The 18,002-nt window shown below is 37.3% G+C and overlaps 1 protein-coding gene across 3 annotated transcripts in view; it reads right to left on the bottom strand.

The window, feature by feature from the left end:
• SLC17A1 (solute carrier family 17 member 1) overlaps positions 1-9,994 on the bottom strand; it is a 49,606-nt gene extending 39,612 nt beyond the window's left edge. For all 3 annotated transcript variants that reach the window (XM_043450613.1, XM_043450615.1, XM_043450616.1), the window contains exons 1-3: positions 9,855-9,994; positions 8,520-8,604; positions 2,149-2,321 (exon numbers count right to left, since the gene is read on the bottom strand). In XM_043450613.1, the coding sequence (XP_043306548.1) occupies positions 2,149-2,321; positions 8,520-8,553 (207 nt within the window). In that variant the 5' untranslated portion in view covers positions 8,554-8,604; positions 9,855-9,994. The remainder of the gene's footprint in view (positions 1-2,148; positions 2,322-8,519; positions 8,605-9,854) is intronic.
• Between the last annotated feature and the right edge of the window lie 8,008 nt (positions 9,995-18,002).

Below are 18,002 nucleotides of genomic sequence, written 5' to 3'. Positions count from 1 at the left end.
AAGTTATCACAGAATTTCTATCAGATTGGTAAATTTTAAACAAAATAATTATATATATATTTTTGGCTGTTTTGGCAAAGGGAAGACAGAGGCTATTTCTCATTTATGTGTAACACTTTCTCATCTTCCTTCCTTTTCTATACTCAGTGTCCCTTATTGAGCTCTCTTTGGTTTCTGTTCTCTCTTGTTTTCCTTCTTATTTGCCTTCTTTTCTAAAATGTTCTGTCTAGTATTATCGTATCAGTTTTCTGAGTTCTGTCCATTTTTTTTTTTTTTTCCATTCATCCACTGTCTGAGCAGAGACTTCTATCACCGGGCCATCTCAGCTTTGAGTACCTAAATGTGCTACACTATAGTGTTCCTTCCTAGTTATAGTTACTTTGCTAGTTTTTAGGTTTACTTGTAATATTAGTTTACAATTTAGGTCTGCTTTGGGAAAATAATCTTCTGGTGAGTTTTCATATTTGAGAATAATTATGTAATCTATTTCTTTATCTAGTACCTTTGTAGAGGAGAAAACGGAATTCCTTTTCTATGACTCTTATTTGAAGAAGGTCAATTCTCCTGGATTACAGCAGCAGATTCCTGGGGGGGAGGAGTGGGGGGGAAAATGGTGAATGTGCCAAAGAAGTTTCAAGCTTCACAGTTTGAGCTGCCCTTCTTTTACTACAGTGAAGGAAATAAAATACAGCTTTTTTGAGTAGCTATTTCTCTAGAAAATGGGGTTCTTGATATTTAAACCAAGGCAATGGAATACTCAAGAATTAAAAATTTTTGAAAAAAATTGAGTTTTTGACAGATTTTTTGAGGTACAGTTGACACAATAAACTGTGTATTTAATCTTTGTTATAAAGTATACAACTTCTTAAATTCTTAAATGTGTAACTTCACAGGATATAGAATTTTAGTTTGGCAGGTTTTTTTTCTTTCAGTACTTTAGAGATTTCACTTCTTTCTTTATGTTTGAGTGGTATCTGGTAAGAAATCTTCTGTAATTTTTATTCTTGTTCCTCTGTAGTTTTTTTCCTCCAGATTTATTTGAGATATATTCTTTTTGTCTTGGTTTTCTGCAATTTAAATATGTATGTCTGGGTGGTAATTCTTGTTGTTCTTGATTAATTTTCTTTTTAGTATTTATCCTGTTTGGTGTTCTGAATTTGTGGTTTGGTGTCTGCCATTAACTTCAAAAAGTTCTCAGCCATTAATTTTTCAAATATTTCTTCTTTCCATTTTTCCTACTCTTTCTGATAGTCTAATCAAGCACGTGTTACACCTTTTGGTGCTGTCCACAGTTCTGGGGTGTTCTGCTTAGTTTTTTTTTTTAAATCTTTTTCATTTTAGCTTGGGAAGTTCGTATATTCAAGTTCACTGATTCCTTCCTCACCTGTGTTGATACTACATATGAGCCCATCAAGGCATTCTTTATACCTGTTACAATTGCCATGATTTCTACTATTTCTTTTTTATTCTAGTAATATCCACCTCTGTATTGACATTACCTCTCTGGTATTGTATTCTTTTCCCACTAGACACCTTGACATATTAATTATAGTTATTTTAAATTCCCTGTAGGAATTCCTACATATGTGTCAAATCTGAGACCTGGTTCTGATGCTTACGTTAAAAAAAAAAATCAGGGTGCAGTACACTGCATACAGAGCTACTCTTAGTGTAAATAGGGGTGAAAATAAGGAAATATTTTATTTGCTTGTGTATTAAAAGAGGGACATAAGAAAAGTATAGTGAAAAAATATTTTTTCCTATCTATTTCCATTTCTTTTTTACTACATCTTTTGACAGATAAGTTATCAACCCATTAGCTTCTGTAGGTGAAATTAACAAAACATGTAAATATACTGTATGTTAAAAACATAAATAAGAAAGAAAACATGTTGATTTCTGTTTCTCATTTAAGATGTTTTCCTTTTTTCTCTTGTCCAAACTTCTCTTGCCGTTAACAAATACTGAGACATACTTTAGTCATGGGACATCTTCATTTAGGTTACTACTGATGAGGTAGATCAAGACTTGAGCTTCTTTTTTGAATAATTACTATTATATCAATTATGACAACATTCAATCTCTACACAAATTAGTTAGCAAGATAGGATTTTAAACTTATGACTGTGTATAATATTTCTGATATACCTTTATGTTATCCTGGAGCTCCTTTGTGGAGGTGTTGGACAAACCATGTGGCTCCGTGCTGTTCACCATGGCTATCATCGTGAGGCTCATACATACACGCTGTGACATTACTATAACATTACAGAGGAGCAGGAAGACAGCAATTCCATAACGAATGGAACAAAAGTATGGAACTGGAATGTACGACAGAAAATATCCACTGTTAACACAACTGACGAAGAAAACATATTTTAACATTAGGGGTCCAAATTTCCGAGTGGCCCTTCCTAAGAAGTGGCCCTTCCTAATGTTTATTTTAAAGGGACCATTTTTAAAAACACCCTGAGTTACTCTTGGAAATAAGTCCCCTGAATAACCAACAAGACCTTCCCTCAAGTAAATGACTTTATTCTCAAAACTTAATGACTAGTCTGATTGAGAAACTCAAATGTGCACATTGCAGAAGAAAGTTGCATTTAAAAAAATTTAATGTGTAATGTAATTGGCCTCCAATTAAAATAAATAAATTAAAAAAAAAAAGTAATGTATTTGAGGTAGCTTCAAGCTACAGTAATCAATGCAGTGTTAGTGTGAGACCAAACAAATTCATCTATAGGAGAAAATAGGGATTCCAGAAAGAGAGGAATATATATGATCATATGTTTTTGAATAAATGCACTAGTGCAATTCAATGGAAGATGTTAGTCTTTTCAACAAATGGCCTTTCTCAAGAGAAATAAAAATATATATCTACTAAAGGCTTGTACTGAATTGTTTATGGCAGCTTTATTTAAAATAGCTGGATCTTTGGAGTGGATGAACATACTGTAGTATATTAATACAATGGATATCACTCAGAAATACAAAGGAAGGAAACACATACACTCAAGAATCTGGATGAATCTCAACAAACATTTGCTCAGCTAAAGAAGCTAGACACCAAAGAGTGAATACCATTTTTATGCTTGTTATTTCTATGAATTTCAAAAGTAGGCAAAATTAATTTATGTGGCTAGATATTAAATAGCAATTCCCTCTTGGTAAGGAGGGCAAAGGGACATCATGGGACTTTAAACGAATGTAATGTTCTATGAGTCTTGTTTGTAAGTTTATACATTTCTCAAAGCATGTCTAAATATACACTTAAGATCCATATTTTATTTTATATAATTATACTTCAATAAATATTAAAATATTCAATAATGGTGTTGGGAAAACTGGACAATCACATGTGAAAGAATGAAACTGGACCACTCTCTTATACCATATACAAAAATTAACTCAAAATGGATTAAAATTTGAACTCAAGACATGAAATCATAAAACTTCTAGAAAAATATATAGATGGTAAATTCCCTGACATAGGTCTTGGCAATGATTTTTTAATAAGACACCAAAAGCAAAAGCAGAGAAAGCAAAAATGAACAAAGGGCACTATATCAAACTAAAAGTCTTTTGCACAGCAAAGGAAATTATAAACAAAATGAAAGGGCAACCTACTGAATGGGGGAAGACATTTGCAAATCATTTATCTGATAAGGGGTTAGACTGCAAAAAATAAAAAGAACCCAATTTTGTTTTTATTCTGTCTTGAGATATAGCCAATTAACCAACTGTGTGACAGTTTCAGGTGGACAGCAAAAGGACTCAGACACACAAATACTTGTATCACCTCTCCCTCAAACTCTCTTCCCATCCAGGCTGCCACATAACATTGAGCAGAATAAAAAGAACCCACACAATTTAACAGGAAAACATTTTTTAAAAAAGCAAAACCAAAAAACTCTGATTAAGAAATGGGCAGAACTGAAGAGACATTTTTCCAAAGAAGACATGCATGTAGTTAGTAGGTACATGAAAAGATGTTCAGCATCACTCATCATTAGGGAAATGCAAATCAAAACCATAACGGGATAGCATCTTACACCTGTTAAAATGACTTTTATCAAAAAAGGTAAGAAATGAGTGTTGGCAAAGATGTGGACATTTTTGGACTTCCTGGGTGGTCCAGTGGTTAAGACTCAGTGCCTGCACCATAGGGGTTGTGGGTTCCATCTCTCCTGTGTGAAACTAAGATCCCGCATGCCCTGCAGTGCAGATAAAAATTTAAAAAGACAAAAAAAAAAAAGGATGTGTAGTAGGCAGAATAATGCCCCAGTCACATACATCAAAAAAAATTGTGTAGAGAAACTATGATCACATATCAGATTGGCATAGATCCAAAAGCACGTTTGTTGGCAAGCCTGAAAGACAAGAAGATGGAACCCCCATTATTACAACCCAGTGGAGGTTTTAAATTGTCTGTGGTTAGTATAAAGAAATAATTTTTTGGCTACACCATGCAGCAGGGGGTTAGTTCCCCCATCAGGGATTGAATCTGCACCCCAGGCATTGGAAGCTTGGAGTCTTAGCCACTGGTCAGTCAGGGAAGGTCCAAGAAATTAAATATGACTTTTAATTATTGATGTTATATCCATCAATAATAGCTAGCCAAAAGTTAATCTTGCTTCTGAAAATTCATCTCCTAATTTGGAGAGGTTTTCTATGTACGGAATGTGCAAATTATGATTTTATCTCCTCTTTTCCTATCCTTTCTGTCTTTAACTTCATGGTATCATTGCATCAGAACCACGAGTGTATTACTGATTGTTATCAAGTAGTTCTGGTTTTATGCCATTGTTCCTGATTTACATAGAGTGATTCTAATGTTTTTACATTTTGGATAATGTTTGTTGGAGGTTCTGTTGTAGATATGCTTTATGAAGTGTATTTGTTTCTATTGCTATGTTAAAAAATTTTCACAAACTTAATGACTTAAAATGGCACCCTTTTAATAAAAGGTTCACAATTCTGCAGGTCATAAGTTTTAGGATGATGTGGTTGGATTTTTCAATCCTGGTCTCAAAGGTCAAAATCAAGAGATCAGGCAGGATGAGTTCTTAGGTGGAGGTTCCCTGGAAGGAACTATTAGAAGAGTTCAGTTTTCTGTGGTGGTTGTACTTCTGTTGCCATTTCCCTGCTGACTGTCAGCTAAGAGTTACTCTCAGTTTTAAGATGCTGTGCATTATGCTGCTTGTCACATGGCCCCCTCTATCCCCAAAACCAGCAAGGAACAATCTCTTCTGTTAAATCCCTCTTGTGCTTTGAATCTCTCTAGCTGCTCTCTGACCTCTAGATCCAGATTTAAAGAGCTCCTTTAAATCCAGTCCTACCTGGATTTAAGATCAGCTGATTATGGACCATGCTTAGATCTGCAACATCCCTTCAAGCAGCACCTACCTTGACATTTGCTTAAATAACTGGAGGATGGTATATGTACACCAGGGACCAAAATCTTGTGGGCAATCTTAGAACAATTCACTCTCTGGTCCCAGAAGATCCATGTTCATGCCATATGCAAAACATACTCACCCCATCCCAAGGTTCCTTAAGGTCTAAATCCTCATCAAAATGTCAGCTCAAATTTACAAAATTTAAAACAAATATGGATGAAGTTTCTAAAAGTAAGCCACTATGGGTACAGTATCTATCAGCGAACTTGTGAAATTAGAGAGACAAGTTACACACTCGCAATGTTTCCACTTATAATGGTGGGACAGGCATAGGATAATTGATACAGACATTCCAGTTTCAAAAGGGGGAGAAATGGAGTGTAAAAAGAAGTCACTGATCAATAAGAGTTTTGAAGTTCAGTTAGACAAGTGTTGAACTTTTCTTGAGGCCTGGGGATAATCCTTGTGGCCCTTGGCTCTGCCCTCTGAGCTCTCCGCTTTATCCTCTGCCCTTTGGTTCCACCCAAGAGTGCAAAGGAGCCATCTTAGAGTACTGTCCATCACATATTCATAGTTACCTAATAGTGTTCATCGTGAATGAATGTTAATTTCATAAAGATTTTTTTGTATCTAATGAGATCATCATATAGTTTTCTTCTTTAATTTGTATTGAATGACAATTATTTACTTTGTAATAGAAAACTGTTCTTTCATTTCTAGGATCGATTGGACTTAGTTTTTGTGATTTAAAAAAATTTTTTTTTTAAAAATTATGTTTTGCTAATGTTTTATTAGGATTTTTGTACCTTTTAAAAATAGTGTTAATTTTGCTTTACATATTTGAGTCTATTTAGTTACACAAGTTTTTTTCAGTAATCCCACTGAATTGAAATTTGTAACATTGTACATTTTTGAAGAATTGTTTGAAACAGTAGATTTTAAATTAATCAGCAATTATCTAACTAAATAAATTAGATAAATTTATCTAAATTATCTAGTTATCTATCCAATAAATTATCTAGTTAAATAAACTATAATATAGTCATACCACATTCATATGCAACTGTAAAAAATGATGAGGAAGCTCTTTGTGTACAACTGTAGGATTCCATTTAGATACATTGTTCAGTGAAAAAAGTAACATTAGTACCTGGAAAATTAGTTTCTTGACAGATCTCCCTTTCTAAACAGATAAGAATATTAGATAAAAATTTAATTAAAGTTAACAGTTCATTGAAAGTGTGAATGATCTGGCAGGAAAGATGAGATACTCAGGCCAAAGCTTTTGTGAAGACAGAGTCCTCAAGGCATAGACCGATCATTGAAGGCACATTTTTCCCTGAAGACAGTTGAACTCAGGGTGCTTTTTGCCTCCCAGAAAATGGGGCAACAGGAATCAGATACCAATGCTCTAGCAGTGGAAGAGTCTAGTAAGTGACCCTTTCCTTAAATGTTTAGATGCCAAAGACTTGCTGAGTCAGTGAGGGGAAAATCCATTGCCTCCTAACCTTTTCCAGGAGGCAAAAATTTTTGCCCTGTTTGAACCTTGAGACTGAGCAAAAGGAAGAAAAAATTGCCTCAGAAATTTAATCATTACCCAGCCCTTCCTTTGCCTTGAAACTCACTGGCCTTGGGTCATCTGCAAAACATTTCAAACCACACATGTATACATGCACACTGAGATGACTTGCTCCAAAGCTTTCTGAACAACCTCATTCTTTTAAAAATTCTCAAAAGCAAAAGGGAAATAAGTAGACCCAAAAATCTGAAGGAAACAGTGGGAAAATTCCTAGAGGAGGAAAAAAAGCCTCTAGAGGGCAAAGGGGAAGCTATCCTCACCATGTGGTGAATAGGGCTTGTCATGGTCAATTAAGGGTACCCTTCCAAGTTTTGCTCATTTTTTTCTTCTCTACATTGGTCCAGAAAGAATATGAATTACTTCTAAATAAGTCTTGAATTTGAAAAGGAATCATAGGGGTTTAGAAAGGAATATTAAAAAAAATGTATATGTGTGTTTAACAGTCACTTTGCTATACAGCAGAAATTAGCATAACATTGTAAATCAACTATATGTCAATAAAAACAAAGAACAAAAAATCTGAAACTCAAAAAAAGAAATCACACACAAAAAGAGAAATCACAAGGAGTGTTCTAAAGTGCCTGGGATTGAGTAACAGTAAGATACTACACATCAATCTCTGGAAAGAGTAAATTCTACACCTCAGAACATATTTATTAAAAAAGAGAGAACTCAAAGACTTGGAAAATGAACAATGGATGAACCCAAAGATCCTAAAAAGAAGTAAAAAGAAGTAAATGTTAAACATAAAGGCAGAAATCAATTTTATATACATAAATATATGCTTATATCTTTTACATGTTCACATATAATTAAAATTCCATGGATAGAGGAGCCTGGTGGGCTACAGTCCACAGGGTCACAAAGAGTTGGACACATCTGAGCACACAGACACTAGACTAGATAATTTCAATACAAAGGAACAATATGAAAATACCAAAATAATTAACTATCAAAACTGACACAAGAAGAAATATAAAATTTAATAGGCCACTAACATTTATATAAATTGAAAAAGTATGCAATTTGTTGCCCTCCCTCTCTTCTAGGATTTTTGTCCCCCATAATGTGGATATAACTCTAATCTGATAGCAGTAATTCCATATTGTTTTTCCTCTGCCCTACTTGAGATAAACAATCTAAAAAATATCCTGTAAATATCCAGCTGTTGATGTTGAAGGGTGCAGTGACTCAAGAACATTCATCCTGCCTCACTTCCATCCATGTATCTGTCTCTCTCTCCTTGAGATAGAACCAAAATAGTCCCCTCTCTTTCTGACATTCTCCACCAAGTGATAAACTGACAGGTGTATAAGAATCAAAATAACAGTGTGAATAATCTTGGTACATTGGTTATTTTATTTAGGGTTTTTCTAATGGAAAATCATTGCAGGGATATTTTCCCCCGACCTCCTTTCCTGAACATTTCTAAGACCCTTTACATTTTAGTCCATATGTTTATGGACAAAATCTTCTCACATGGAATCAATGGTGTCCTGTTTAAGAAGAAGGAAGCCTATGTGATAGAGAATAATTTCTACCTTTCCCTGGAGAGACCTGGTTATCCACTTGCATAATGGTGTTATGGTTGTGTTTCTTCTTGCTGAAGGGTTTGTTTTCTATCTCCTGCAAGTGCAAAACACACTGATGTCAGCATTACAGAGGGAAGAACTGGTTAAAATCCACCTAGCACCTCTCTCTGCTTTAAAACATTAATCCAAGGGAAATTTGCTTTGTCATACCAGTACCCATTGTTTTGACATTTCACTTTTATGATATTTTTGTTGATTACAAAATACACAGAAAACCTGAAAACTCTAAAAAGCAAACAAGACATCCTGCCAAGTCATAATTCTATATCCAGTGAAGATATCACTCACAAGTGAAGGAGAAAGACTGTCAAACAAAATTGAGAGAATTCATTGCCAGGAAATCTACCCTGTAGGAATGTGAAAGGAAGCTTTTCAGACAGAAGCATATTACTGAAGGTAGCTCATCAGTAAAGAACCTGCCTACAATGCAGGAGATGAGGCAGAGGCCTCAGGTTCCATTCCTGGGTCAGGAAGATCCCCCAGACAAGGAAATGGCAACCCACTCCAGTATTCTTGTCTGGGAAAAACCAAGGACAGCCCATGAGGTCACAAAAGAATCAGACTTGACTTAGCAACTAAACAACAAACTTGGATGTACAAAAGAAAGGAAGGATGTCAGAAAAGGAATTATAGGTAACATACAGTTCTTTGTTTTTCCTGTATCTTCATAGAGCTAAAAGATTTGTTTTTTTAAAAATGCTTTTACAAGGAGAGGTAAATCATTCTCCCCACTACCCTGGACAAAATGACCCCTCCTGCCAGGTCTGCATTTGTTGGCGGGAAGCTCGACAAAGTGGGTGAATCAAAGAGTTTTGTCTATATTAGCATGTATGACATCAGATGCTCAAAAAATACTTAAAATTTCTAAGGCTGGGTTTGCAAAATATATATAAATGAGCAGTCTTGTCAAGCACCATTATTACCCACTGGGACATCTAGGGCTGCCGTTTATTTCAGTATACACACACACACCACCACCGTCACAAGCACACTCTCCACGCCACTCACACATACACAAGCATTAAACACCACACAATACACACTTCTCTTTCCTTGTCTATTGACATAACTGTCCACCTCAAACTCATCCCTAGGAATGTTTTTTCTTTCCCTTGTGAAAAATCTATAAAAAGAGATATTTTTTCCAACTCACCCGTCCAAATTTCCCCAGATTGCTAAATAGCTTTGATAAAATCTCTCATAGAAGCCCTCCTTATTAATCCTTTTGAGGAATTTGTTCTAAACTTCACTTAATGAATAACATAAAAACATTTAGTTACTAACCTGATTTAGGACAGAAAAGCAATTCCTTTTTGCTCTGTGAAGACTTTCCTCTCAAATTTAAAAAATATTGAATTTCTGGATTTGCTAATTTCAGCCACTTAAATCCTTCACCATATCCTTTGATCTCCCTAGGTCAAAGTTGAAAATTTAATTTTTAACTTCACTTACATTCTTGCCTTGAATCTTCAGGGGAGGGGAGGGAGTCTTAAAATCGTCCAATGGACTAGAAACCTCCTAGAAATCTGCCAGTCATTTCATGACTTTAATAGACAGACGCCCACCCCCACCACCAGCTGCCCCGCCCCCCAGGCTCCTTCTCTATCAGGAGGCAGAACCTGCCTGTCCCATAAGAGTTTCCAGGATTTTTCTATTGAGGATGGCTCCATGTCTACACTGCTGTTTTGACAGGCATGCTATGGGTTTCTAAATGCTTTATAAATGTCCTACTGGCTTTCTGGCCCATCTTCCTTCCCTCCCTTCTTTCCATCCTTCCTTCTTCCCTCCTTTCCCTTCGCCCCTCCTGTTTCCTCTCCTCTTCCTCTCCCCATCCCCCCTCAACTCTTCCAAAGGCCATACCTGTTCGATATTCAAGCTACTCAGATGGAGGGGCATTTTACTGAGGTGTGTCCTCTGAGGACTATGAATTGCCTCGTGTCTTCTCCTGCAATGACTGTAAGTTCTCCTGGTTCAGCCTCCTGTCTATAGCAGTACTTGGGAGCATTTTACCCTGGAACTCTTCGAAGACAAGCTACTGAGTAGATAGGGACATCTAAGCCCTGAAATCAAAAATTTTGCACTATAATTTCCTACATACTGAAGCATTTAAAAATTTATTATGCTTTTAATGTGCTTAATATATGTTTGGCACATAGAAGATGCTCTATAACATGATCAGGTTATTTTCTATCTAAGGAAATGTTGAAACAGAAGTAGAGTCACAGATAGAGAAAACAAACTTACGGATACCAGAGGATAAGTCGGGGAGAGATAAATTGGAAAATTGCGATTGACATATACATACTACTATATATTAAATATATAACTAATAAGGACCTATTGTGTAGCATAGGGAACTCAATACTCTGTAATGGCCTATATGGGAAAAGAATTTTAAAAGAGAGTGGCTATATATACAACTTGTAATTTATACGTGTAAATATATATGTGTGTGTATATATATATATAACTGATTCACTTTTCTGTACACCTGAAACTCATATAACATTGTAAATCAACTATACTCCAATAAAAATATTTTTTAAAAAATGTTGAAAACTTTAACTCATTTGCCCAAGAGTCTTTGATACCTTGTCATATTCACCTGGATTTTTTTTCTTTTTCTGAAGTCCAGGTTGTGCTAATTTTTATCTGGCTCTTTCAGGGTGTTTTTACTATTTGTCCTATCTGACACAAAGGCTATCAATTTCTGATGTTTCCGGGGATAGGGGCCCATTTATTGACCGAAAGTTCTAGGTCAACAGTTGTTTAAGGTCCATGTTTTAAGCAAACAACCTTCCCATCTGGTGTCAATATCCCCAGTTCTAGGTACTGATTACCCAGGAGGGAACCATCATTCTGTTTGCTGACCCCAAGGCTTTATACTGCTTTGTGATACCCTTCGAAATTGCTTCTGGATTCTACATCTGGATTCAGTGTTTTCCTTATTAAGTTTTTAAGTTTAACATTTTATTATGTAAAATTTCAAACACATAGGAAAAAAAGTAGATCAATCTAATATAACCATAGACCCATTAACCAGTTTCCACAATTTTCAATATTTGGCCATTTGACTTTCCATATACCATACCCAGCAGTGGTTTTCTGTATTATATCATATCATTTCTCCAACAAAAAGTACAGCATGGCTATATAATTCATTAGGACTTGGGAAAACATAACATACCATCATCACATCTAACAAATAAGCAATAACTGCTTAATATCATCTAATATCATGAAAATTTTCCTAATTGCTTCAAAGTTATTAATTTATACTCTCTTTAAATGAGGATCCAAATAAGATCCACATATGACACTTAATTGTTATGGCTCTCAGGTCTAATTTCATAACAATCCTTCCACCCACCCACATTTTCTATTTGCTGTTATTTAAAACAGTACAACAAAAGAGTCATTTGCAGAATTATTCTCATAATTGATTTGACTAATTGCATTCTATGTCATTTGATATATTTCTTTATCCCCTTACATCCTGAAAACTCTGGGTACGTAGAGTTGGTTAGATTCAGGAAAAGAGTACTTCGTAGGGGTGTCTGATGCTTTCACCACAGCAGGTTGTCTCACTTTTAGTAAGACTGACTAGTGGGTTCAGATATTCTCAGCTTGACTTATCCACTAACAAAGTACTCAGATATTCTCAGCTTGACTTATCCACTAACCAAGTACTCATCAACCTTTGACCTGTGGTTTTTAGTGTTTGTTAAATGTTACCTAGAATTGTTATTTCATTATAAATTGCAAAATGGTGACTCTAGAATACTATTGTGGCTTCATTTTTGAGCTGCAATTTTCTACAAAATAGGAAATTCACCTAGTCAAATATTTGGTTACCCTGAAATACAGATTTAATAGGAAAGCCAGGATAAGTACTTAAAACTTTTCAGAGTAATAATTCAATGCCTTAGTAAAGATGACCAAGTAAAATGACCTCATGGAATCACAGTCCTTACTCTATTTTGATGCTCAAATTATCTCTTCTTTGGCCAGCAGGAGTCCCTTCAAGCTGGCTCCTATGTCATTATGACATGACCCTAGTGATGTTGGATAGCTTGTTTTCTAGCACACACTATTTTCTAGGGTTCTCATATATTTTCTGTTCCCAGACCTGGACTTTCTGAAGGAGTGCTGGTTCCTTTCAGAAGGAAACAATATTAAGAGACCACATACTGGGCACTGGGGTGCATCTAGGCTATTTCAGTGGAAGAACTCAGAAAAAATATTTTTTAGAAAAAAACAAATTCTAATATTTCCAATTCAAACTGAATATTAGAGCAGTTTTTTAAAAAGTTAAATTTTATACTCTTGCATTTTCCCCTTATGTTGAACACCTTGGTTCTTAATTACTTTTCTTACTTTATTGTAATATAATCATATAAACATCAAAATAACACTGACATTATTACTCAAATAAATTGTTTTGCCTCTTTTAGAAGCAGACCTTGAGATCAAGATTCCTGTAAAAGTGATTTAATAGGTAGTATTTTTAGAAAAACAATAATGACAGTAGGGAAGTAAGGATAAAAAGAAAAGCGTGCAAACAAGGGTGTGATAACAACCTAAATCTGGAGGAAGGTAATTTGGGGCTAATTCTTCAAGGGAGCAATGGGTATAACTTAAACCATACCTCAGAGTTTTTCTAACCAAAGCTAAAGATGTTGGAGTATTTATATGCCAGCATCTATCTATCACTGGCCAAGGGCTGCCTCCGGGAGGTCCTGAGTCCCCAGGCACTTCTTTCAGTGAGTACAGGTCAAGTAGGTTCCAGCCGCCCAAGGACAGCCCTCAAACCAAGTGATGGGTGTGCTGGCTATTGCCAGTGAAAGCACAACGGGCATTGGTATTCATGCCCCAAAATGTAAAAGACCCCAGAAGATATGGGCAGAGCACTGACAGCTTGCTATTCTTCACACTGTCCAGTTCCATTCTCTTTTCAATGAAGTTCATAGCACTGATTCTTTAGGAAGAAAAGATTAATGAAACATTTACACGCCCGCAGCTGCAATCAGTCCCAAAGACTTAATTGATATTCACAATCTTCCTTCATCCACCCCTTACAGGTCTCCTCTCTTGGCCAGTCCTTTGGTTGCTTTGGGTTGCTTGCAGAGCACGGTGACCCAATAATTCATCTCTGGAGGTTTGATGCCATAACTCTGTCTAATGTTCAGTTCAATTGTTCAGTCATGTCTGACTCTTTGCGACCCCATGAACCACAGCACGCCAGGCCTCCCTGTCCAACACTAACACCTGGAGTCCACCCAAACCCATGTCCATTGAGTCGGTGATGCCATCCAACCAGCTCATCCTCTGTTGTCCCCTTCTCCTCCTGCTCTCAATCTTTCCCAGCATCAGTGTCTTTTCAAATGAGTCAACTCTTCGCATCAGGTGGCCAAAGTATTGGAGTTTCAGCTTCAACATCAGTCCTTCCAATGAACACCCAGGACTGATCTCCTTTAGGATGGACTGGTTGGATCTCCTTGCAGTCCAAGCGACTCTCAAGAGTCTTCTCCAACACCACAGTTCAAAAGCATCAATTCTTCGGTGCTCAGCTTTCTTCACAGTCCAACTCTCACATCCATATATAACCACTGGAAAAACCATAGCTTTGACTAGATGGACCTTTGTTGACAAAGAAATGTCTCTGTTAATATGCTGTCTAGGTTGGTCATAACTTTCCTTCCAAGGAGTAAGCATCTTTTAATTTCATGGCTACGATCACCATCTGCAGTGATTTTGGAGCCCCCCAAAATAAAGTCAGCTACTGTTTCCCCATCTATTTGCCATGAAGATATGGGACCAGATGCCATGATCTTTGTTTTCTTAATGTTGAGCTTTAAGCCAACTTTTTCACTCTCCTCTTTCACTTTCAAGAGATTCTTTAGTTCTTCTTCACTTTCTTCCATGAGGGTGGTGTCATCTTCTTATCTGAGGTTATTGCTATTTCTCCTGGCAATCTTGATTCCAGCTTGTGCTTCTTCCAGCCTGGTGTTTCTCATGATATACTCTGCATGTAAGTTAAATAAACAGGGTGACAATATACAGCCTTGACGTACTCTTTTTCCTGTTTGGAACCAGTCTGTTGTTTCATGTCTGGTTCTAACTGTTGCTTCCTGACCTGCATACAGGTTTCTCAAGAGGCAGGTCAGGTGGTCTGGTATGCCCATTTCTTTCAGAATTTTCCACAGTTTATTGTGATCCACACAGTCAAAGGCTTTGGCATAGTCAATAAAGCAGAAATAGATGTTGTCCTGGAACTCTCTTGCTTTTTTGATGATCCATCGAATGTTGGCAATTTGATCTCTGGTTCCTCTGCCTTTTCTAAAACCAGCTTGAACAGCTGGAAGTTCATGGTTCACATATTGCTGAAGCCTGGCTTGGAGAATTTTAAGCATTACTTTACTAGCATGTCTAATGTAGTTGCTGTAATTACCTATTCATAGTTAAAAAGGGTATGGGATTTCCCAAGCTCTGGACATACTTGTCCCTGTCATATAGTAGCAACAAACCATCTCATAATGATCAGGGTTAATTACTCTGGCCAGTCTGGTGACTCCTTTCTTTGGCTCTTGGGTCTACCAGCAAGAGGATCCCTATATGACAAGTCAGCACTCACAGTTTTAGGCATTTTGTAACCCTTACTGAGCCCATTCCTGGAAGTATTCCTCTTTTCTGGGAACTAGGACTTCTATACATGCTGAAGATAAAGTTCTATTAATGATATGCCATCTGGCAAAACATATGCAATTAAGACTACCACTGGATTAAGTGGACTTCTCAGGTCGCACTAGTGGTAAAGAACCCACCTGCCAGTGCAGGAGATGCAGGTTTGATCCCTGAGCCAGGAAGATCCCCTGGAGAAGGAAATGACAACCCACTCCAGTATTTTTGCCTGGGAAATCCCATGCACAGAGGAGTCTGTCAGGCTATAGTCCATAGGGTCACAAAGAGTCAGATACAACTGAAGCGATTTAGCACCCACTGTCATTGGATTTGGAGAAGGCAATGGCAGCCCACTCCAGTACTCTTGCCTTGACAATCCCATGGATGAAGGAGCCTGGTAGGCTGCAGTCCATGGGGTCGCTAGGAGTCGGACATGACTGAGTGACTTCACTTTCACTTTTCACTTTCACGTATTGGAGAAGGAAATGGCAACCCACTCCAGTGTTTTTGCCTGGAGAATCCCAGGGACGGGGGAGCCTGGTGGACTGCCGTCTGTGGGGTCACACAGAGTCGGACACGACTGAAGCGACTTAGCCGCAGCTGCCGTCATTGGATTAAGTCTATGGTAATTCTTCAACTTCTGTTACAATCCATTTTTGCTGGGGCCACATAATGGTGAACTGAATGGGAACATGGTAAAGGCCATCATCCTAGTATCCTGTAAACCTTTTAAAATGGCAGCACTCTCTGCTATTCCACCTGCCATGCAGTATTGCTTTTGAATTGCTAATTTGCCAGTAATGGACCATTTCAGGTGTTCCATTTAGGCTTATATAACATTAAGTGTTGAGTCATAGCATTATATCCCCATATTGTCAAAGTCTCCCTTATTCAGTCTTACATTCTGCCCCAAAACCCTGGTCCCATGTTTCAGGCACACTCTCCTGATCCCTGATACTTTGTTGGTGAATAATCCCTTCCCTCCCTTAGCGGGACCAGAACTATTCCAAGTAAGACGCACTAAGGTCTAACCCAGTTATTTGTCTCATGTTAGGTTTATTATTTGTTGGGTATTAGAGAAGAAGAGAATAGAACTTGAACAGTCTTCAGAGAGGCTGCTATCTGCCAATAGTAGAGCAAATAAGTTTCAGGTTTATCTAAAATGTGATATTAGCATAAGAGACTTTTTGTGTCTTTAGTCTTGTGTTTTTGCTAATCTAACAATCGAATCTAGTCGTTAGAGTATATCTTCCCTCTATTGGAGACTGTAATATCTATGTGCTGCCAGGGAGGTTTTCTGACTTTCATACCATGTTCTTAGTCGCTCAGTCGTGTCCAACTCTTTGCGACCCCATGGACTATAGCCCACCAGGCTCCTCTGTCCATGGATATTCTCCAGGCAAGAATACTAGAGTGGTTGCCCAGGTCTCCTCCAGAGGATCTTCCATATCATGCTGATATCATTCTCCCATTTGAGTCCCTCAGTGGTTCTGACCAACACACAGCCAACCTCTAAGTTGTTATAATTGCTATTTCTCCATATTGCTCAAGACTAGTATTGACTCAGCCAGTGCATGCCTTTTCACCTGTATCTCACTTCCCAATGTTCTCCTACTGTTACAGTAGGCCAAGACTACTACTGCTACCCTTACTAACATCAAATGTGTCCTTGTGTCATCTGACTTGAGTGATTCAACTCCAGAAGTCTATCCTGAGACTCTGCCTCCTAGGTTCCCTTGTAGAAACAGTTGTCTTGGATCAAGTTCTCTAGAATCAGATCTTAAAATGATTCCTATGAAAATGATCTATTAGGACACATTCCCAAGAAAAACTGTCAGAGAAGAGAAGATCTAGAAGGGATATCAAGTAAGTTTCAGATCAATTCTTAGGAAGTTTGGAAGACAGTGTATTTGTCTCAGAGTAGGAGCAAGGAAGCTGGAGTATTTATATCTCTGTGGCAATGAATTATTGGTCTCTTGTCCCTGGAGGACATAAATTCTCAGGCATGTTCCTGTTGGTAGGCAAAACAGGCTCCTATAACCTGAGGGCAGCTCTCTAGTAAGGCAAATAGGTGCCAGGTACTGGAAACGAAAGCTCACCTCAAATTAGTATGCATTCTGGTAAGGCAAATGGAGGATGTGTATTGCAGTTACTGCACGTAGTTGAAGATTTCTTTTTGATGGGAAAGAACCTCTTCATTGATTTTTTAGCACACATATAGCTAAGGCAGGGATTGTCTCAGGATGAACCTAAGCTGTTTCTATTAATAATAGTAAAATCAAAATATACTTGGTTTATGGAGAAATCCAATGGAGTAATTCTCACCAGGAATCTCTTCATAAGTGACTAAAGATCCCTTGGGAATGAGGAAAATCAGAAAAAAAAAAAAAAAAAAAAGGAATGATGGAGGCAGGCACACAATCTCAATAATGCTGTTTCAGTAACAATGACATGGTAAATAAAGGCAGTTATTGAGAGAGTAAAAGTGAGTGTGGTTCAGCCCTTCAGACTTCATGAGGGAAGAGGGGTCTGCAGTTAAAAACTAAAGGAGCAGTTTTATCAGAATCTCTTTAAGAAATAGTGCTCAAGATAGTTCTGCTTGAAATTCATGTAATGAAGTGGGAAGGGACACTTGGAAGATATTGGTTGCTGGGCTGCACCCCACAGGCCTGCAAGCCCTGTACTTGCCCATCCTTGAGACTGAAGAATGAGCCTAGAGTCATTGACAGAAACATTAGTGGTTTAATGGAT

The sequence above is a fragment of the Cervus canadensis genome, chromosome 28 (assembly GCF_019320065.1).
Source record: "Cervus canadensis isolate Bull #8, Minnesota chromosome 28, ASM1932006v1, whole genome shotgun sequence".
In the NCBI taxonomy this organism is placed as follows: Eukaryota; Metazoa; Chordata; class Mammalia; order Artiodactyla; family Cervidae; genus Cervus; species Cervus canadensis.
Note: the sequence above shows the minus strand (reverse complement) of the source record. Positions and strands in the feature narration are given on the sequence as shown.